Below are 24,265 nucleotides of genomic sequence, written 5' to 3' on the forward strand. Positions count from 1 at the left end.
TGCAGCACATTCTGAGAAATAAGCACTTCTGGAGAACCTATGACAGTAGAAATGACTTAGACTAAAAAGGACATTAGCAATCCAAAAGGCTAACTCTTAGCTTTCTGGCTATCAGTATGAAATCTGTAACTTAGATCAGAAACTGCGGAGCCAGGGTAGTTGCTGTTGGATTAGTACAGACGCATAACAAATTCCAACATCCTACATTAATGTATTGTTTTTCTGGCTGTTAGCCTGGATTTTAATTAGTTTGTGCTAATGAATACATTTGTATATGTCCACTTTTTATTGGCAGCTTTCAGAGGAGCTGGTAAATTGGTCACTGTGGAGTGCCAGTGTTTCACTAAAACCTAACAAAAAATTAATGCTTTCCCCACCTAGACTCAACCAGCAGTCTCAGGGGATTTTAAGTATAAATTAGGATGAAAGATGAGATACTCAAAGTACAGTTAGAGTACTCACTCATCATCAACAATTAAATAATGTTACTGTGAGACCCTAGAGAAGTGCTGAGAGCTGAGTTCCAGTCTCTGGACTACCAACAATATCTCCCAGGAGCTGCCAGAGCACCCTGCCCTATTTTCCACTGTGACTGTTGAAATGCCTTTTCCATATTCAGTGTTATCCAAGTTTCTTCTTTTCTTGAGAATTTCTCCTTGGAAAAAAAATTATGCATTTTTCTCAGTCCTTCCTATTTGTAACCCACTGTGGTCTGGGAAAAAAAAAAAAAAAAATGAACCAAATGTGTTTGACCAAAGCAAATACTTTCATCAGATCCAGTATCCTAACTAACAAAGACCTCAAGCCAGGAAATATTTGGATGTTTTCACATCCAGATTTCCATAGAGAAAATGGCTGGAAGAGCAGACATGATATGACCAGGATCAGTCAAATCTAAACAAGGATGGAGTTGCTTGAGTTTGGATTAAAGCAAAATTAAATGCCCATGTCTGAAAAAACCTGACGAGCACCCACTTAACTCCAGAGATATACAGGTTCTACAGGACTTTTATTTTAGCATTATCCACAAATTCCTCTGCCTTGATAGAACTGAGCAAATCAGAAGTCATTTTATACCTAAATCAGATCACAACACCAGGCTCTCTTGAAAAGTTCGTTCTGATAAGCATCATGTCACAAAAGAATGTTTCTCTGACAACAAATGAAGCTTTAGGTCTCTTATACACATGTACACCAGTACAGCCAGGCAAAAAGAATTTAACCCTTAACCTAGAGAAGAGTATAGAGTTTACTATTATAAATCCTAACAGCTCCTGTTCAGAATAGGAACCCAGGATACTTGTAAGCTTAAGTCCCACTTTGAGACACCCTTCTCTTGCATTGTATGGGCAACCTACGCACTTTACCTAAGGTCCTGAATGCCACTCTGAGCACCAAGACTGAAGGTGCAGCGTTGTGCTGGTTCATGTTCTAATTCCTTTTTGCAGTCAACTGCTCTTTGTTCTGGTCACTAGTTCAGCTACAGACCAAATTTTAATCATGTCTGTAACACTCCTGCTGTTCTAAATTCTGGTGCCTGCTTACACAAAGGAGCCTGATAACTACCAAATTACAAGCTAATTTTGGAGCATCAAGCTAAGTGCATTAAGACAGCTGTGTGCTATAAATTAAAATCTTAAAAACCTTCAGAAAAAAGTTATTAATTGTCTGCTGAGTGGCTAACTGACAAGGAACTCTACAGTGGAAAAACATTTTCATTTCATTTACAAAACTAAGTCTTTTGAAAAACAACAGAACAAAAAAACCTATCATATGAAGTCAGTATATACAGTCAAACCGAAGAGTGAGGTTTATGCAAAAGTAAATCCTGGTAACCACTGCTGTGCATTGATTGTGTTCCTCTTATTTTTCACTTCCACTAAATTAAAAAACAAAAACAAACAACAACAAAAAAACCACAAACACAACACAACATGCTGCTGAGCTACATCTGCCTCTTGTACCCTTTTAATCATCTAGAGATAAGTTTGCAACTCATGGACTTCCAGTGCAAATATGCTAACTTACATATGCCATTGACTCCAGTCTTGGTGCAGTCCCAAACCATCCTTGATGATATAGTGACATAATTGGTTTTACTAGGGTTATCTAGGGACTGGCTTGACCTGTGTCCTTCATTTGAGTTCCCTCCAGCAGCAAAGCAGAACTAAGTGTTCCTCTTACTGGAGTACTGAGGACAGCATGGCTTCAAATGATTGCCCATTTGTGGAATCAAGCCAGTGCATGCCAGCTACGTGCCAGTCATGGAAAGAAGTCTAATGCTCCCTGGTGCCCACTCAGGCAGCACACTGATAGTTACAGACTGATTTCCAAAAGAAGTATGGCACTTGTTAAAGGCATAATTTCAGTTCTGCCTTTCCTCATTAGCACTTGATGGAAACTCCAGCATATTTATGAGTCATCTAAAAAGCAAAAACCACCAGCATCAAAGCTTAATTATTGTTTTTTTCTTCATGACTTTTTTTCCCTCCTAATGACCTGGTCTGATCTTTACAGATCAGCTTCTCAGAAAGGATTAGGGCTTCTACCACCTTTCAGGTGCTTGGACATTCACAGCATTAGGCACTTCCCAGCTGCCAGCATCCCAGTGCTGTCAGAATCTGGATCCAAGTCACATTGTTACTGTTGAAAGGACAAAAACTGGGGGCGGGGAGAGGGGCAGCTCACACCATCTAGCTCAACAGGTCTGTGATCCTCTTATCTACTGAAACTATTAACTACTGTAACCAGGTTAAGTGATCATAGTTCCCTATTATTTCCTTGAGACATTTTTAATCTCAATATTGCAGAAAAGCTGCAGCTCTACTGATTTCTACCTCCTGCAAAGGAGTAGAATGTATGAGTGACCATGTGTAAGTATATATACTTATATACACGTGTTTATTTCTCACATTCTTAGAAATGCTGCAGAATTTTTGGGGTGCACTCAGAGAACATCACATGTAAGGAGGCATACAATTTTCCAAAGTTGTATGGAGGCACTGTGTACAAAACAAAGATCTCAAATTAATCAAGTTATTCTTGTAGCAAACTGGAAAGAGCTGGACTGGGTCAAAATTTGTTATTGTTATCTCTATTTTTAAATTCTTGGAAGTCACTCTGTTACTATGGTGGTGAGGACCATATAAGTACCTAGACAGATATTTAATACTCCTACTAAAAATGAAAGGGGTTTTCACATCTTAAAGCTAGCTAGGACCTTATCTGTAAGCAAGAAAAAAGTTTATTTCAAAATAATTTCATATTTTTAAGTGCTTAAAAAGTGAGCTTAAAAAGCTGAAATCGTTCTATGGTTGTACTGTTCTGCTTTGCTTTTCCCTGAGACTTCTGCATTCAGTTTGTTCTCCTGGTACTCCATCAGATAGGAAACCATTCTCTTCCTCTCCAGTGCAGTTTCAGGGAGGAAAAAAAATCCCAAAACAACATGCAAGAAAAAAGCTACATGAGACTATATATGAACATACACCCAGACACCTTTTGTGTGCATATGCTGAATCCTTTGTGTCAGATGGACTTATTTGGTAGTCATGAGAGTATTTATAAACGATAAACAACAGGAAATCTTGCAGGGGATTCCAAAGACAGGACATAAGCCAGACTATATGAGCACTGTTGGCTCTGCTAATTGATGAAACTTTCAGCAGAATTTTTTTTTTTTTTTAAATAGTTCTGCCTAAACACTTAAAAATGAAAGCTTCTTATTACCAGATGAAGTGCAGCAGTAATACACAGTGTCAGACCCAACTTGTCAGGTAACAAGAATAAGAACAGTATCTGCCCTCTTACAAGTATTATGTAAATTTAAATAAGGTATATTTGTTACTTTAAACTCCATTAGAGGATCCTCTCCATTAAACCAGATGGCCACTGCACGTGTATAGACACGTGAGGGTAGGTGAAGCTTCAGTACAGAAAGTGTCTACTTTATCTCACACTTTAAAACATTGCTTTAAAAGTTTGTTGCTAGATAGACATCAAAAGCTGTTGATACAAATTTTTTGTGAACAATCTGTCATTGTCATCACTGCCCCAAATAAATAAGCACACAGTATTCCTCTGAGAGGATGGACTTATACCTGGACTTAAGAAATGGAAATTCACCTAGGAGAGGAAATGAAGTTCTTGTATCATTCCCCTCTCTTCATTTCAGCATCCTCTCTAGGGAAGATCTGTGAACAATCAGAGTACTGTTAAAGGTTCAATCTGTCTTTAGCCAAGATGTTGACTGCCTGAAGAGATAAACAGACCAGTCTAGGCAAAAGATATACAGGTCAGGAGAGGACCTGAGACATTTAGTTTGGTTCTAGGGAAGCTTTATGTGTACCCATCCCCAAGAAAGCACACGCAAAAAAAAAAAAAAAAAAAAATTAAACAAAGTAGATAAGATTGCCTGCAGTGTTTTTTGCCGTGCATAGCTCTGCCCTGAGATGGGATTAGTTTAGAACTGTTTACTTAACTTTTGTCCCAGCTGTCATCTGAAACACTCTCAGCTACAGATCATGGTGTTGAGTTCACACAGGATTTTTACACCTTCCTCTGAGCCTGAGCAATCTGTACATAATCAAGTACAATTTATGTAATTACGCTGAAGGTTCAAACACTTATTTAGGCTTTGTGAAGGTGTTACATTATTTGATAGTTGCAGATACATCTAGGAATGTTGCTGAGACACAGACTTCCTATTTTAAGATATGGAGGATGAGGTACACCAAACAATTCTCATCTCACTTCCTAAATCCTCACTAGTATCATCTATGTTGATTGAGATAGGAGATAATTTGGCTCTGGACATAAGTTGAAAGAAGTGGAAGAAAGACCGCATTACAGTTTGGGAAATCTGGGAAAGACAAAATGCATAAGGCATTGCAGTGCTACAGCTCAGTCATTGTCTTTCCCTGTAAAGAATGCGACCTCTAGGCCTGGGCAGACAAAGCAAGCCATGTTCCATGAGATCCTTTGAATATTTACACAAATTAGCCTCATGTATTCCCTCCCTTTTCTAAATCTTTTTTCCACAAGTAAGTTTATTTGTAGGGCTGCTCCCAAAACCAGTACATTTTTACATAGTCATTGGAGAATATTAGTGGAAAATTAATTTCAAGTTCTTAAACAGATATTTATATTAGACCATACTACAATAATGATTCTGGCCTCTAGCCAGGAATTAAACCTATATTAAGCAAAGCACTCTACATAAATAACTATGAAGATGATTATTCACTCTGTCAGACCTAGCAAGATCCTTTATTGCTGAGTGCAGTACGTAAAGCGCAAAATTTCCCGAATTCCTTGAGTAGATGAAGCAGATAAATGGATGGTTTGTTATACTGCAAGATGCATAAGATAGCTTACCAGAGAGATCTCTATTCTACCACACACAATTGTTTCATAATTCTTTACCATTATTGTTAATGTTTTCTAGAAGTGTTTAGATTTGAGTTTATATTCTCCATTTTAGATGTAAAAGATAATTTATTAACTCTACTGCTTCATTATCCTTATGTAGAAGCATTCCATGGTGCACTATGTGGAGAGGAGAAAATGCAGAGCTTTTATTCATTTTTAGTTTTCTGACACCCCAAAGAGAACGTGCACTGACAATACCAGTGCTTGGGAATAAGTGAAGACTGAAATTAAAGGATTCACTTTTCAGTACAACTGACCATCTTGCCATGATTGTGTAAGCCTATTTCACTATAACATGTAAGTTCATGCAAAACCTGCTCATTTTCATTTCACTTAGAACCAGGAAGTTATAGAATTCATCAAATAAACACACATTGTTTTTATAAATATTCATATTGCTGAATGATAAATCTGATACTTCAAGAAAATGATTAAGAAATGATAATGAATAATAAAATGGCTTATGTATATCAGAAGAAAGTCAGAGATCTATTAATAGGAAAACATGATTCTAAAATTGTAGACAGAAATAATTGGCCCTGATGTAATTATTTCCCTGCCAGTTGTGCTAGGTTGTAAAGATTAGATTGCATCTTACCAGCTTGCAAATTACATGCAAAAAAATGGAGGGTAAGGTGAAACAGAATGAGAAGTGACAAGTGTCAGCCTAGAAAGAAACTTCATGACATTGCCAGGGTGGCAAGAAAGGTAGGGAAATCCTGTTTCCATTTAAGATGCGTTTGCACACAACAGGGCAGATTAATCAAACCAGGTCTTCAAAAAGGAAATGATAGCTTCTTATCCCATACTGACTGTATTAGCCAGATTCACACAGGAGGGAGTGCATGGGAATAGTAATGTTGTCTTCCCTTTGGATCTTCTACCATAGAGAACAGCATTATATAATAGAGTTTACAAGTCCATAATGACATGCACTAAATATGTCTTAGATTTCAGATAGACTGAGGTCCTTCAGGACTCAGTGAGGTTATAGCAGCTACAGTTACATGGCTATATTCAATAAGTTGCTTTTATGCAAGTGCATCTGTATGCATAGTATTAGTGCTAAGTACTAATGTGGTGTTCCTTTAAAAATAGTCCTTCAACCAGTTTTCACCCAGGAAAATTAGTTTGTGTAATTTACTCCCAATAATATTTTTTTTTCTTCCCACTCTAACAACAAAATGAAATTCCATAGACTTTGCTGACCACAATACATGGATGGATGGAAAAGCTACTTGGCATGATACAGTGCCCACTGAAGCTATCAGGAGCTATTCCATTGATTTCACCAGCCACTGGTGTACTATGCAAGTACATTGTAATGCAATAGTCACTCTTCCATAGGAAGACATGAATCACCATCTGATTTTGATCATAACCTGTAAAAGGACAAATGACAACTTGTTTAAAAGGTGAAGATAGACAAATGTCATCTAGGGTTTGCCCATCCAGTGAGGTCTTGAAAGTTAACAGCAAAACTCTCCGTGCAAGTAAAAGTTACTCCAACATGAGTGTCTATTCAGTACTTATAATGCTGACACAGCTTCAAGAACTACAAGGCTTGTTGCTGGCAAAAAAAAATTTCTATATAAAAGAAGGTATGGTGGCATATATTAGACAAAACAGAGTGGAGAGGAATCCTGTCTGCTAGTAATCAGTGCTCTGAAAGAGAAGAGGGAGCTTTGTCCCCCACACCTTATCACCCAGGAATCTGGAAGATTATTCCAGAAGGCAGATGAGGAAAGATAACTGCTGATGAATGAAGGTCCCATGTAGGTACAACAATCCATTCATCAACATTACAACCAGTACAGTTTGTGTATAGGATTTTCTTCTTGCATTATCACAAACTCTTGTACTGTGGCATATCACTGCTCTAATATACTGGCTTTTCTGAAGCTCAGTCTTTTCCATTGCTTATCCCCCTGAGACAACAAGCAAGGCTGCTAGAAAAAGGCAATGGCAGTTCAGTAGAACCTGGGACTAAGCCTATATTTTTTGTGATAGAATCCTCCACTGGAAGGGAGACTAGCTGAGAGAGACCACTGCTGTGTTGGTAAGAACTAAATACAACCAAGGATATAATGTTGCTATCTAGCAAAGGTCAAACAAGAACACATTCATAAGCATCTACAAAAACCATCACTACCATAAAATGAATCTTCAGAGATTTAATTTCCCTGAATGCTTTACAGTGACAGCAATGCCACACATCTTCAAAGAAGGAGAATACTGATTACCATGGTCATTAGTTTTCTTTTCTCCAATTTTGAGCCAGCCTAGAGACAGACCCAAAATTCATTTTCTACAAACAATGCACAAACAAAACTTGACCCATAGCAGTGTCTCCACTGTGTGGATCAAAACCCCTGAAAAGAGCTGAGCATCTTTATCTGTTGTTAGGGCTCGTATTAGCAGCTTTTCCTGATCTTGTAGTCAAGAGCAAAGACAGTGACAAGACTAGTTTGCATTTACAGATATTTTCATAGCATAACTTTCTTTTTATTTTTCAACAAGAAAATGAAAGGGTTTTTGGTTTATCTCCCATTCCCCGTTTCAGCAAGAGGTAAAGTTTCCTTTAGACAGGGAAACAGACATATGAAGAATCAGCTGGTTACAGCAACAACATTGCAGGCTTTTGGGCCAAAAAACATGTAACAGAGGATCTACATTGTGTATGTAGGCTTACAGCACACCCCAGTTTTCAGAGGAAAAAATAACTTCTGCTTGAGTTCTAACTACACAGAGCTAATAAGGACAAAGAGCTACATATTTCTGCTTCTTTGATTTAGAATTTAATCTCAAAGTTATGATTCTGCTTTATTTTCATGCAAGCATTTGGATTGGGGAGATCAGAGGACTCTGTTCCATCTCCCCTGCTGCTCCTCTATTTTATGTAGTTGACAGGTTTTTGTTATAATTTTATTACAAAAAATATTTGATATCTATTTGTCTAAGATTAACTGCACATCTGCCTGTTTATGTTATACCTAAAAACTATGCTACCACTAAATCATATATAATGGTAAATTAATGATGCAGCCTTTTCTCACTCAAAATTCCCTTTGAGAATAAAAGGATTTGGTTTTTAAAAGGCTGCAGGATCAGTAAATCTAAGCTAAACTTGACAACAGTACAGTTTTATTCGTGAAGAAATTCAAGGCAAATGAGCTCAGTTCATAATGTGCTCAAACAGTAAAGAGAAAAACATGCTTCCCATGCTGCCCAAATGGCTGACATAACTTTGCTTGCTTTCCTTTCCTGTTAACTTAAGAATGCAAATGGCTTTGCTGTCAGGGTATGTTTGTTCTCACTAATTCAAGATACTGTAACAAGACAATATTTATTTCTTTTTTTCCCCACACTAATTTGTATTTTATCATATTGGGAACATCATCTACAGATTTCATTTACTGTAACATTATGCAAACAGCCCTTATGGGAAAGTCACCTCTCTGTATTAGGAAAACTAAGCATGAAGGTTCTTAATGTTTTAGGATATGTTGCTTCAAAGGGCTCAAAAATTCTTTTCAGACCAACACAAAAACCAAAACGCTTTTTCAAAATAACCACTCAAATATTAGTATCTCATCTTGGAAAACCCTTGGCTTTTCAGATAAGTGACTTATGTTCTTCCTGTTTTTCAGTAGATAGTATGAACTACCAGAACATATTTCAGTTATAATTGGATGATAAAGCAGAAGCAGATCACATATTTCTATAGTTTAATCCTTGTCTTGTTCATGAATGTCTACAAACTGACACTGCCTTATATTTAACTGGGTATATAATTAAAACTGACCAAAATCTTTTCCTTTGGAAAATGTTTGACAGTAACTGGATTTCAATCAAATGATCATTTGTGTGTAAAGCATTTTTGCCTCCTACAGGAAATAAACTGAGATTTCATCTAAGAAACTATTGCTCATTTCACTGAAAATTCAGTTTGACTTACTTTCAGAAAAAAAAAAAACAACACTTCCAATTAGAATTGTTTGTGCAACCTAAGGGGCAGAAATCAGCTCCTGCTGGCCTCTTTGTTAGAGTAAAAAAAAAAAAAACAAAAACAAAAACAACAATGACTCACCCCTTAGAGCAGTGGAGCATGAGTCCAAATTCACCAGCCTATGTAGAGTGTCAGTTAGAAGCTTATTTGCCACATGGTCCTGCCATGTGAGCTGCTCCATCCATAGCCTACCCTTAGCAACACTCAAATGAGCTCCATGCACGTGGCTTCTAATTTTGATATCTCAGTTATAGGCCTAAAATTAGTTGGGATCAGATCACAAAAGCTATGTTTATAAGCAAGTCCTTTGTAATTAGTTACTTTTGTTCATCTTCCTCATTCCTGTAGTGCTGCTCATAATATTTAACCTTGCCTCTTGTGTCATTTTTGTACATACCTAACACTATCTTGCTCTGGTCTCATTTGTATCTGCACTGACTTCTACAGAGTCCTTTGATTTACCTAGTATAAGCTTGGAGTTGGGTCTCTACTTCAGTAGATAATTTGAACATACTAAAATAAAGGATACAATTCCACTGAATTCCCTTCCAGTTTTCAAAACACATTCAAAAGGTAAGATATGAAACCAGGGTGGGTGCTACTGCCTGACATCTGTCATTACAGTAAAATGATTTTGGCTCAATTCGACTCAATATTCTCCTTCCATCAAAGAAGTCTAGCCTTACCATTCTCACCAGATGTCTTGTCTTTTCCATTTGTAGCTCCAGACCCTTGTCTCTGGGAAGGGGAAGAAAAAAAAAAAAGTGGTTAGTACAAACCTGAATGTGCTTGTTGCCTCCCTTGGCATTACTAGCAGTTACAGTCTGTTTTCTCCTCAATACCTTGGATAGTCATTCTCTCATGCAATGTTGCTTTGAAACCCTACCAGTCAGAAAAGGAACACATAGTACCATCTGGGTACAGCTGTATAACTATGCTTGCAGCTACATAAAATTAGTACATTTAGTGATGAGATAAATGTAATCCAAGTCTCCAGCGGTACAAGAGTATGAACTACAGCAGGATAACTCCTCAGATTCCTGCTCTGCCTCCACTTCCATGGTTTTTCTGACTCAACTTTGGCCAGAGATTCATCCACAAGTAGAGATGGAACTTCCCACTTCACAGTGCCCAAGGAATAGCCTCTTGGCTTTCCATGAAAAACTGGTTTAAGTCACTTTTAGTAAAGTGACATGTAGCAAACACCACTGCAGTCCAAACATATAGCTCTGCTGTTGTGAATATTTTAGTGTGGTTACACTACTACATGACTTTCTAGCTTAGAAATGGTCACTGTGAAAGTTATGCAACATCCCCCAGAGACAGCATCTCACAGGTGGAATTAAGGTACCTTAGCAAACTACTACAGTAAATCTAGCATAATTTTGCATAAGAAATTCATGCTTCTATTACTGAAACAGATTAAATCATCCATCCTCTGGGGTAGCACATGTATAAAACTAGGAATATTAAATTCAGTAACAAATCCAGCTGCACTCAGCTATCAGATGTAGCACATCCTCATGCATCAGGAAAGCTAACAGCTGCAATAGCACTGCAAACCAAATGGTTTGTGCCAATATAGGGACAGTCATATTGCTTGTCTTCTGAAAATTCATACAGGCATATTTATCTTCAGGTATTTACTCAAGAAGATCTGATTAAAGCCTTCTCTATTGCTCTAGTGTCTGTCCTTCTCCCACAGTGATTGCATTTTCAATGTATATGAGGCTAATCAAGACAAATACAAAACCTTACTTGAGAAGCCAGAAGAGGAAAGAAAATTCTTCAAACCCTTCCGGAGAACACAAAAGAGCTACATATGGTCTGTCATGCATCCACATGCCAGTGGTAGAGTTTCTCATCTTCTTCCCTGTAGCAGACTTCCGTGCATATCTGTGTTCTACTGCTCTGCTTCATCTCACTCCATGCAATGAGACAGAGCATCCCTAGAGAAAACAACTCTGAGTCTATAACCACAGCTACAGTCTCCTCATAACATGGAAGTATATTTGTTTCTCCCCAGAGCCCCAAAGCCTAAGACAGAAGACTTTGCCTATACCATCAAAGAATGGGATTCTAAAGGGATAAGCATCTTTCACAAAAGCTTAAGTTAACATCCAGAAATCAATAAATCCACCCAACCACCAGTTTTGCTGAAGATATTAACCTTCATGCCATTAATTTAAAATTTAGTTAATACTTCCTTAATTCAGTTTCAACCCATATCTGAAACTAGATTTCAGTGTTAATCTACTGGGACCTCCTCCTCCTCCAAAAAATTCAGGATTTTCCCCATCTATAAAATCGTAACTATACTGCTTTTTTGTCCCTATTTTCAAATGATTTTTTCAAATTGTCTTATTTCTTGAGTGTTTCAGGCTATGCTACTTAGCCTTTATGAAAGCTTCTCTTTCTTCCCTGGGCTATACCTGTCAGGTTCGGTCTGCTATTGATGGAATGCTTGAATATGGATCCACACATTTATTTTGTGTCTCTGGATTTCCCCTCAGAGAAAGGGGAAAGTTGTCAAAGAAAATGAATAAAAACTTGGCTTAAGTTAATGAGTGTTTTTCTATTAATGAGGTCAAGGTTTTTCTTTAAGTCTGAAATCAGTCTAAGTATTCTACAGCCATTCCTTTTTTTGGTGACCACTGGACATATACAAAGCCTGGAAGTCTGCCAAACAAGCTTTGATAGTCTTTCCTTCAGTTACACACATATTTTGATCTATAAGCATTGTGTTGTCTTCCAAATGAGTGCAATGAATTTGAAAGTGAAAATGAGTTGCTCATTAACAAGGCATTGAAGCTTATGAAAAAGCCAAATACAATGTGATGATCCACCTTTTATTTCAACACATTCAGCGGACCTATTTCTTAAAACATTTTCAAGACACTGGTATTATTAGCAGCTGGAGTTTTTTGCTTCTTTCATCACCTTTCATGATGCTACCCCAGGCTGCAAAACAAAGCTTAGATTTTTAATGCCCTTTGGAGTACAAGAGGACTAAATGTGAGAAGTTACTAAGGGTATTTTCAAGAAGCAATGGATGAAAGCCCTCCAGAAGTTGGTATAACAGATATTGTCCTCACACACAACAGATCAAATTAAAATTGATGAAATACAAGAAAAACAATATTATTTCCGAGTGTGGGTTTTAAACAGAAAATCCAAGTTGTCAATGATATTTAAAAAAAAATAAAAGCAATGTAACTTTGTTTCCTACAACTGGCAGCCAGCTTCCTTCATTCAAAAATTGTTTCTAAAATTCCCCAGCATTTTCTAAGGCAAGCACTAGGACAGAAGCACTGAATAAACTTTCCACTAGACAATGAAGGAGAAAGAGCCAAAATGAACACGAGTGCAAAACCATAATGACTATACAGTAAAACAGGATAAACAGTTTTGTTGCTATGTTGCGTAGGAGGAAACAGTTTGACTGCTCGGAGCTATATTAATTTTTAACTCAGTGGTTTTACAGAACAAAAGCACATCATTAAAAATTTCTCCAAAATCAAAGTCACTCCAGTTTGTCAGAAGAAGGAAAAAGGACTACTGCCATATGCCCAAAATCCCAGTAAGAAAACAGAAAACAGGTTTTCTTTCCTGTTAAATTCTCAGTGCTATACACAGCAGCTAGCTAGTGTAGTATGAAAAACTGTACTAAATTAATCTCCTAGGTGTACAAACTAAGGCCAAAAGTGAATTTGCAGCCCAGAGGACTTTTCAAGAAGAATGTGAAATTACTGCAGCAGCTTTTCTACTCTTTCCTCTAGCCCCTCCTGTACCCCCAAGCATAACTTTTGCTTTTAATCTTACATTCTGTTCTTGTTTTGAAATAGCCTGATCTTTTCAGTTACATGTCCAATTACACCTCGGCATTAGGGATTGTAACCAGGTGTTGATTACAGAATCCTTGGGGCCAGAGGGGTTATTTGTTTTTTCAATGAGCCACAGAAAGCCCAATATCAGGGACATGAAACCACCAGAAACTTCTGACAAATGAGCCTTTACAATAATAACAAGACGCCCCTGGACATGTTCCTGTGTGACCTCACCTAGGTGTTCCTGCTCCAGCAGGGGGATTGGACTAGATGATCTTTTGAGGTCCCTTCCAGTCCCAAACATACTGTCATACTGTGATACTGTGATTATTCTGCCATTTCATCCCAATGCAGGATGAAGGTACAGCAGGCTGTATCCCAGTAAGGCAGCAGGTGCAGATTTTCAAAAGAATGTTCCCTCTACATTAAAAAAAAAGCATCCATGCATAGAATTCAGAGATCGGAAAGTGTGGAAAATTTTTGTGAAGTGAATAGCAGAAAGAGTCAGTGTAGATTTGACTCAGGACAAAAAATATAAGTCATGGAAACATTAAATGTTATTAGGATGTTCTGTACTCATTGGCTAGAGGAACAGCAGTGAAGTCTATGCATATCCTAAGCTTTTAAGGTTTTTTGCTACCAGGTGCATCCCTAACAAAAGGCATTACATGTGTGTGACAGAAGGAAATACATGTTTATACAATACAGCACAAAAATGGCTGTGGGTCAGCCTGTTGTGTGCCAAACAAGCCCTTATTCTGCACTACCATCTGTTCTCTGTACAAGATTTTATCTGAAAGAGATATAAATTGAATCAAAACTATTTTATAAGCACCTCAGTTTTTCATAACCTTCTACTTTAGAATTCATCTGCTTTAGCCTAAAAATGAAAAAAGTACTGAAAAAAATTACAAGTTTATTAAGTTTATAACCTTCCTTCAAATAAAAACGTCACTGCATCACTACAAATATTTGCTTAATGACTTTCCATGTTTTCCAAGTCAGGAGAGCTTACCAGTTAACAGCAGAATGATCAGGAGATACAGCAATTTCTACCTGCTGTTCTTCACAACTAAACAGTTCCTGTACTGTTCCTCAAATTAGGACAATTAAGGTTGACTTTGTCAAGGAACAAGGTAAGAAACAAAATTCTTAAGTTATATTTACTTAGTGTTGGCTGATCTTTGAACATACTGAGAATTTTAGACTACTGAAATATGACTCAGTTGAGGTTCATTAGACTATAGGCACTTAGTGTATACTTAGTGTATAACCATTACTGCCTGAAAGTTCATAGTACATTTCTTTGTTTTTTCCTAGGTAGATTTTTGAGGACATTACAAAGCATGCACCTTCCTACACACTAAATAATGAATTACAGAAATCTGGATTAAAAAAACGGAACAGAGGACCCTATCAAATGTGGGACCCACATAATTCACATAGCCTCCTTTTCTATATACCTTCTTGTCCAGGCATATTATATTCAGCTCCCCTGGTTCTAAAAACCCAGAGTTTTCTATGTTTAACACTAAATACAAAAACACTGTTTTTTGAAAAAGATAAGATGTTAAATTTATAAACAAACAGTGGGTACTGAGGGAGACATTAGCTACTGCTGGTAGATCAATACACTGTGTACATGCTACTTGAAAATAATTATGTGATGAGGTGATATCTTGAGCTGACTGAAATCAAAGGGAATTCTGCAATTGCTTTTCTTTCACACTCCAGTGAAGAACACAAGCTGTATGTCAGAAACTGGACAAATATCCAAAATTTAAGTAAGGGCAAGAACCAAAGAGCTATGACCTGGAATGAATGATTACAGTTTGTAGAATTTGGGACTTCAATGTGGTTAATTAGGTTAAACTCTTCTTATTAGAAATTTCTGTTTCACTGTTTGACAAGCTCTCTCTAATGTCATGTGAGACTTGAAACTATAGCATTCTGTATTTCACACCTTTAGATGTGAAAAACATTACTCTTAGCCACAAGACAGTATATATGCTAATAAGAACAAAAGACATTACCATATTTAAGATTAAAAGTTAAGATCAGGAAAAATTATGTTCCTGTGACAAAAAGATCTGTTTACTGAAGCTGCCAAGGGCTACCTGGCCTCTAAATTAAGGGACTGGCATTTTAGCACTATGGTATTTTTTTGAATTATAAATCAAAAAGCACCAAGATGAACAGATGGGAGAGAAGGTGTACCACTGGAGAGCCATGCACAAATTCTGCCATTTCACTCATTCTCTCCTATTGTAAGTCTTCTCAGAACTGGTCTGCAATACAGACAGATGGTAAATCCCAAACCAATTCTGTGACATACAGGTTCATTCACATCAGTAACAGCTAGTCACCTAAAGAACATCTGCAGACAGAAGTGAAGAATTTCAGAGAAGTTCTAATATGGTTATGAAAATTGCATTAGAAGCTACATAAGTAAGCTTTTCTCACTGATCTATTTGTGCATCTTTACCAAGTTCTTCCTCTTTCTTTCCATGTTTTTATAGACATGGTTCTGAATATTTATGAAATGAAAGTATCTTTCAAAACCTACACTTAATGTAACTGCTTTGAGTACAGGACACCTAGCCAATATTTTGTTTCAATGCTGGGTAAATCTGACAATATCTGTTACTTCTACCTTATACATCTTTGTAAGAAATCACATACAGATTCTGGACACCTGACAGAAAGGAAAAGTTTATCAACACATACTTCACTACAAAACAGTCCATTCCTGGTTATGACCAATGATAACTTACATTTCTGATAGAAGTGACTTTCTGGACACTACTGCTTTTCCCTGGCTGCTCTCACCCTAAGATCTCAGTTCCTTAAGATATGGCCTCTACTCTCACACTCTGGCACCTTCTCTGCATGCTCTTTTACAAAGGGAGTTTTCCACAGCCAGTTTTCTGGCTGTCATGCATTGCCAGGGCAGCATCATATTGCCAGAGCAAGAGTGCCAGAAGCCATCTTTCAATACTGGCTGTCAAAACTAAATCCTTGGCACTGATGATTTCTGTAATTGACTTCATGGGTCAAGCAATGTTCTGCTTGACTAGCTCTCAATTGTCCTTAATTTTACTAAGACTCTCCTATAGCTATTTTAATTAAAGCTCCACAGGTGGGCTAAGATGAACCAACAGCATTCAAACTGCAGTGGCTAGAAGTTGGCACAGTGATCAGCACTGGTGTTCTGTGACTTCTGTAGTCACTGAAGGCACATGAGCATGCAAACACATGCATATTGTCATGCAAGAAACCACAGTAAATTTGTCAGAAATTAACAACATAGCCATGGGTAACTACAGATTATTTTCCTTCTAGACACTGTGGACCAGTGCTTGGCTCTTACTGTTGCAATGATTTGGGCAAGATACAATCTCTTCATAATTTCCTTTCATCTTTCTATAAAGGACAAAACCTGGACCTCAGCATTCATATCCTCACATCTTTGACAGTCATTTACACTGGTGCAAATTAAGTCTCAAATATTACTTTCAAATACAGAAAGAAAGCACTATATTCAAGGTACACCTGTCCATACAAGCTGCAACCTGTATGAAAAACAGACAATTTACCAGGTTGACTGCTGATATACTGATTGCTGCATTTCTCCAGGAAGGAAGGCACATAGGTTTAGGTACTGTTTACTCAGGGTGAACCCACAACTCCTATGATAGAGCACATGGAGGCATGCTGGTGGAAAGCCCCAACCCTCATGTCAACCCACTGGACAGCCAGGCACAGAAAAAGCAATGAGAACTGAAGGAGTAACCTTGAAGCTGGGACTTCTCACAGTAGTTGAAAGATAGGGTTACAGTCCCTGAACCTGGGTGTTTTTGTTTGCAATGTGGTGATTATCCCTGTAAAACATGCATTTTATTCATGTTTATGCAAAAATGCATACTCCACCCAATGGGCAGAGTGCCTTAATCACAGGGGTGTTAGGAGAGTTAGGACATTTGCCTCAGTTTCAAGAGGTTTGATTTGTTCACTTTTGTCCAGACAGAGCTTTTGGTTTGAGATATGTCCTCAGAACAGGTACTTTGCATGTACACAGACAGAGCTTCAGCACCCGGAACACTTCCAGGTTAAAGAGCCACCTGATGAAAACGGGTAGAGAAAAATCACTGTCTGGGATACAGGAACTCACAATACTTTTTTTTTTTTAATATTCTAATATCACAGAGAAGACCTTTCACTGTGCCTCACTTTTTGCCAATGCCGGTCTCTAGTTTGTAAATCAGCACAGTAAAAACCTGCTGATTTTGTATTTTAATTCAATATAGTGTTCTAAACAGAATATTTACACCAACACCAAATGTAATAAACATAATTAGCACAAACAGTAGCTTGCTTAATATTTAGGTTATTTTGAATTAAAACATTATTAAGCTGATATTTCTCCAAAGACATTGTAATCACAATTTTTTTCCAAGGCACGGATTAACGGAATCTTTGAAGTTAATTTTGAAAGCAGCTGCAAGAATGTATTTCCCAAATCCTGTTAACTACCATGCCAACCATGAGAAGTAATCCCTCTTTCCTTCCCCAGGAAATAGAGGATTTGATCCTGCAAGGCTTATTTACAGGGATAGCCCATATGTGGACAAATAGTTGCCTTCAACTCACCAGAATTACTCACATGAGTAGGAAACTCAGTGCTGTATTGTGGAATTTCTCTAAACTGCATGTTATGTTATGTTTTGTTTAGCAAAGAGCAAAAATGGTAAAAATCAACTATAGAATATGCCTTCTCACACCACTTGCCTAAAAATTACCTCAGCTCTGATTTGCACATGGGTGATACAGCCCGTGTCCTAATTACACTGGAAATTGATAAGAAACATCAAGGTGACCCATGAGGAATATTTCAATTACATAAAAATTGATTAAGCTAGATGGCATAAATGAAGCTTAAGGTGGTCTTTTTTTCTCCTATTATTTCTTATCTATTGGTAGCACCAGACCTGGCACTACAGTGCCAGAAAGGGCATTTTGGGCAGGAAACCTGCCTTAAGAGCTCCCACTTCCCAGTCTAGCCCAATCTAGCCACACCTTCCCATCACCAAGGCATCATTTGTTTGGATATAATTGTTTGCAAGGTCACACAGAAAATAGGAGCACTAAAATTACTCAAGTTAAAAATAAATCAGAAGTGTTGAAAACAATCATTTAAATGATCCTGCTAAAAAAAATTACATAGTTTAATTGTTTCTGTTGATCATTTCAGTAATGTAGTTGGCATCTCTGATCCACAAACAGTTGTACCAGGGCAACAGAATAGGCAGAGTACTCTGGGGAGAAGGCACTGCAACTGGTTCTGGGAACTGGAAATCTGAGCAAGTCAGTGCTTCAAAACACAAAATATAGCATGCTGTTATCTCCCTCTGAGCTTGCATTACCTTCTAGCAATCTTTATTCCGCAACAGAGCAAATCATGGAACAACACAGGTACATCTGTGCAGCCTAAATTAAAAGCCTTAGCCACCTGCACAGGCAAAACAGACAGTTGATGGCAACTGACTGTGGCATCTGATTAGGAGCAAATCAGAACATTCAGGACCTGGGAACAGCATTTGGATTCAGATGGTCTATTGGGTATCCTTTAATATTAGCATACCCAGATAGGAAGAGCACCCTAAGCAAATTAATGGGTTAGGTCCTTGCTGAGCCACAATATAACGGATTATGGATGGTGTTTTTGTAACAAATATTTACTTTATATTTGATTCTTCCAAACCCTTCTGAAGTTCAGGGTAATTTAATTTGCTGAGCTACAAACTCAGCTGTAATTGAGTTAGAGGCTGTCTTAAAGGGACAGCTTGGGTTATTAATGGCAAAAGTCTGCACTGACAAATTGCTTCATATCTGATCATATTGGCTATTATTAAAACAGGCTGCTTCTTCCCAGATTGAAAAATTCTGGCTTTTTTCTTTACTTCCAGTTGTACAATTAAAAAATATTTTTCTCACTTATTCCTATTTCCTATATATTCAGAGGTAAACAGATGTTATTACAGTCTTAGACTGCACTAGCTACTGGGCAGCCAGGTTTTAAAAGGTATTAATTATGGCAGTTTCAAGCTGCCATGCAAAGGAACTTTCTGCCTTTACCCTAGGGCAAAGTCTTCTGATTTTCAAGACAACAGCGAGGATGTTTATGCATCACTAACTCTACTCCTCAAACCCCCAGGCAGGCAGTCTGGTCACTGAGAGCAACTCCAAGCAGCCCCAGAGCCATCCGCAGTTATGACAGTAACTTTAGGGCTACTCCAGTAGCAGGGGAATCACTGGACTGAGAACATTCTGCAGCCTTGGCAACGCACCCTGCCCAGGGGCTGCATAGAGAGATGACGCAAACCTGTTATCTCTGGCTCTATGCCATAAGGAGACTCATGCGAGGGGAACCCTGAATTGGCTGCTGAAGCTGCCTCAAAACGGGGCCTCACCTGACAGAGAATTTGTCCCACATTATTCAAACCTGTATCAGTACTGACCTGCTGAGATTTGCAGGAGCTGCTTTGTTCAATGCATGATGCAGTTCAGTGCAAAGCTGTCTTGGCACTATGAGTCTAAGCAGCTAAGCAACTGGAAACAACCCAGCCATACTAAAAAGGAAAACACAGGGTGATGCACAAGGTCACCTTGATTGCCAGGAATCAGAGAGAGCAATCAAATGCACACACAGCAAGCAGAACAAAAGTCAGGTCACTAGCTCTGTCCAAGAGCTGGCCAAAATTAGGGATTTCTGTAAATCAGAAGCTCCCAGGGCCCTGCAGTGGCTCAGTGAAATTGATGCTGCTATCGGCTTCATTGTTACTAGCAGCAGAGAAAATAAAGCAACTTGCACTGAGCAGCTGCAGGTAGTTCCCTGGTCCCAGGACAGACCCAGCAGATTACTTGCCCTAAGACTAAATGTTCTACAGTTCCTGCAGTGCTCTAACCATGGAATAAATCCAGGGGATGTGGTCAGGCAGATTCAGCAAGCCTCTCTCCCTCCACTGAATAGTATTTTCCAATTCAAGCTCAATAAAAACCTGCACATTTCTCCACTCCAACTAGTCAGTCATTACTTCTGCCTTCAGGTTCCCACTATGTATCAGGCTCTATCCTGCGCTTTGTGCCTTGTATATGAAGTGAAAGAAAAATGTTACCCAACCAGGCATTTTCACCTTTTGCAGATATGAACACAGCAAACTATCATGCAATGCCATTAAAAAGGATCCTAATGAGCTGCTCCAGAAGAGAGTCATGCATTTTGTTAATATTCTAGTGTATCCATCCCGTGACTACTCAGAAAATAGGTTCCTTAGCAGTTACCTGCAGAAGCAGATAAAACCATTCACTCAGATCCAGCTGTGTGCTGCCTGACACACTGCAGCCAGACAAAAACATCTATTAAAGGCTTACACCACATGACCTCAAAAGATACTGCTAGAATTCAGATAATTTGCACCTTTTGTTGTTTGCACCATTAATTCTAGATCCTTTGCTACCAATGTTTCTGCAAGTGCAGGTCCATCCTGTAAGTCCAGTTCCAGTATTGAAATGTACCAGGCTTCTAGTCCAAGCAAGGAACACAAGGCAGTGCTCAGAACAAAGCCCTGTGAAACAACACGGTCTCCTGTAGCCTTACTTGAGAGGTTCATTCAACTTGGTTTGGATATTAGTGCTATCCAATAGCTTGTAAAATATGCTGAAGGAAAGATGTGACAGCTAGCCAAGTCTGACTAGTAAATTAAAATTGGCATGAAGTTGGCCTGCCTTAGGCATTTGGCTGCCCTGCTTAAACTTCAGCACATGTGTGCTGGCACATGCATTTTAAAGTGTGCCAAGCCAACAATGTGTCTGCTCTCTTTTCCAGTGGTGAGCATATATCTGTCAGATCTGAGTGGAGTACTGATATGTATGAAGCAGCTATGAAGCTAAGTCTTATTTTTCTACCATGTCACCTGCAGAAAGATGCCTGCCTAGCCATCCCCACTTGCCTAGTGTGCTCTTCCTCCTCTTCCTTCCTAGGAAGTTAAAGATTCTAATTTGCAGCAGTTTCTACCTTCTGTCTCCCTTTACATCACATTTTACTAATGCATGTTTGAAATTCAAGGAACCAGATTTCAGCGTTATTCAGGTTTCCTTCCAAGACACAACATAGTATTTCAAATCTGAACAAAAGGTATTCTTTGCAGTATTTCAATTGGTGTTAAAATTATGTGCTTAAAAGAGTAAACATCCAGAGTATTCAGTATTTTAAAACAAAAATAATTTCATCCTGGGGGATTTGAAAGAGAAGCATATTTTCAACAAGAGAGTGAGACAGCAAGCATCCTATTACATGAAACATTCAAGCTAGAGAATGAAATGTCCTAGAACTCAAATGGAAGACATACTTGTGATTCTTGAGAATTATTTTTCTGTCTCTTTACCCCTCCTCTACTGCCTCACCCAGTGCTGGACTTCAGCATTTTCAAATGTGTTTTCAAATTTAGCTGGGCATTACATTCTGGTTCATCTCAGGCAGGCTTCTCTCCTTCACCAGACTGTGTTGCATCTGATGATGTCTGCACTCTGCTTGTTTGCTCTTTTTTAGAGAGAAGTTCATCGCAGATATCCAAAGCTCAGTTTCCTCTTCCCATAGTAGAAAAGGGCACTCTTTCATCCGTTCAACCAAACTTCTCCCTACTGCCCACTGAGGGCTTTTCTGAAACACACACAGCTTCTTAGAAGAGACACAAAGGTACAGCAGTGTGTGTGTAGTGGCACCCATCAGGGAAGGATCAGTTGAATGTCTGCATCAGAAACACCAATTAGCCACCAAAGCCAAAATTATTGTGGGAAAGTGCTATGATACTTACAAAAACATCCTCACATATCACTGGTCTTCCTTCATACACTGAGTAGGAATAGGTCCAATATTACTAAAATCCTCAAGAAATCAAAGATGTCCTCAGATCTATTAATTTTTGCCTCATCTGAACACTTGCACCAATTTAAGAGTTAAATTTCAAGGCTAAGGTTATCAAGATCATGATCACTTATCTTCTCCTATGGTCAGAATGTTTTCAACTACTATTCCAATGCCTGGTAATCCATCTGCTGTTAGATTCATAGAGAATAAGTCACCAACAAGGCAGATTGACAGCCAGGTGTCCAAACCAGTGGTACTTGCTGGATAGTAAGGCTTATTTTGTAGGTCACAGAGGACACATGCAGATGGCAAAACACGCCCATGTATTAGCAATGATACTGTCTGCTTTCCAGCACTCTACCCAGTGATTTTTTTTGAAGCTGTGAAGATCCCCAATTTCCTTGAAAGCTGTCCTCCACCCCCTACAAAACAAATGCACTTCCCGTGAAAAACTGCTTCACATGCAATCCTACTAGTTCCTAGTGGAGATGCTGACTTCACAGGACTGTTCCAGCTGTCTCACTGATTCACTCAAGAAAAGCCTTCTAACTTTTGTCAAGATTAACAAGCTTTAGCATAACATGGAATTGTCCTTTTTCCAGGAACAACCCTAGTCAGAGATAGCTTGGGAATTTCTGAACTGTGCTCCATCATTCACAGAAAAGATGCACCTAAAACCCCTCCAAATATCTCTGCACCAGTGTATACAACTAGCCAGGATCCCTATAAGCCTCCCCTCTTCACCCTCACTTTTAGGAAACTCATGTTGCACTGTTATCTAGCACAAACTTTCTGTGCTCAAGAGCACAGCAGTACATGCCCCTTCCAAGTTTAAGCCATTATAACCTGAACATTTGGTTCAGGTTTCTCTAGTTCTATTACTGCAGCTTTCTAGTCCTGCTGGCACGATCTAGCAGCCACTATCCACAGCACCATTAGAGTCAAACCTGCCAGCCAAAAAACAGCAAATAGTGCTGGTGACAGAACAGCTCAGACCTTTCTTTCAGGCATTTTGATGATAAGACTGTGTTAAAAACACTAAATGCACACTTGCATATATTTTGCTTAGTTAGAGCCCTGTCTCTCCTCACCTTAGAAAATCTGAAGCCTTCACACCCAGTGCCACCACCCTCCTCATCCACTTGCTGTCTCAGTCCAGGAATCTTTACAGTCTCCAAAGACAGGCAGAAGGACACCCCTTTTTACATTTTTTTTCCCCCTTTTCCCCCACCTTACTTTCAGTTTTAATAGAGGAGATCTCAAATATCATTCTGTCTACAGTTACAGTACTCACAGTATCAGCTACACCACTGGTTCACATCACATTTCACACACTATATACTAAAGTGATAATGTAAGAACATTCAGTATTTGTAAAGTACTTTTTCATTTAAGAGGAAAGACAGTTCAACTGTAACTAATATTCAAGGCAAGTAGGCAGATAATTTTCATTTATTTTCTGACTAAAATTGTGCTTCTTCCTCCAATTTTCATGTTAGTGCATAAATAAGGCTATATCCTACTTGGTAGGAATTAATCACATGAGACAGCACCTGCCAAAGACCTAGCCTATGTAACACTTGCAAGCTTACCTATAAGGAGAGTAGCCTGGTCTCAGAGGAAGCAGACATGGAGAGTGGGGGTAGATTATTACTTCAAATCCTGTCATTCAAAATAAATTTCACAACTGCAACTCTTCTGCAGTTGCTTGATCTGAGCTTATCCCATTAAGATTGCCATTCATTTTCCTATTAAGATAGCCTATACAATTTGTCTCTTCCATCTCTTTCCATAAGATAAATAAATACTAATTTTCTTAATTAAAAGTAGAAGGAGAAAAAGGATTTACAAGTTATGATTTGACCTCATTTCTCCTTATCTACCCTATCTTTTATTTAGAAACCCAATGTCCAAAGAACTGAAGAAAGAAACAGAATACATTCTCCCTCTAAGAAAAGGTATGTTTTTCATCTGCATTAGAGGATCCTATGGCTTGCATGGAAGAAAGTGTTACACAGCTCAGTGAATCTAAGGCTCTTTTGCAACTGACAGGATGAAGAAAGGCATAGCTTTCTT

General features: G+C 38.4%; 1 protein-coding gene across 1 annotated transcript in view; it reads right to left on the reverse strand.

Moving 5' to 3' along the window:
* The window catches only part of PCP4 (Purkinje cell protein 4), a 53,966-nt gene that overhangs the window by 24,005 nt on the left and 5,696 nt on the right, over window positions 1-24,265 (reverse strand). The window contains exon 2 of the mRNA XM_082061475.1: window positions 10,123-10,174. Within this exon, the coding sequence (XP_081917601.1) occupies window positions 10,123-10,174 (52 nt within the window). The remainder of the gene's footprint in view (window positions 1-10,122; window positions 10,175-24,265) is intronic.

This window comes from Streptopelia decaocto, assembly GCF_964273445.1.
Source record: "Streptopelia decaocto genome assembly, chromosome: 1".
Classification (NCBI taxonomy): domain Eukaryota; kingdom Metazoa; phylum Chordata; class Aves; order Columbiformes; family Columbidae; genus Streptopelia; species Streptopelia decaocto.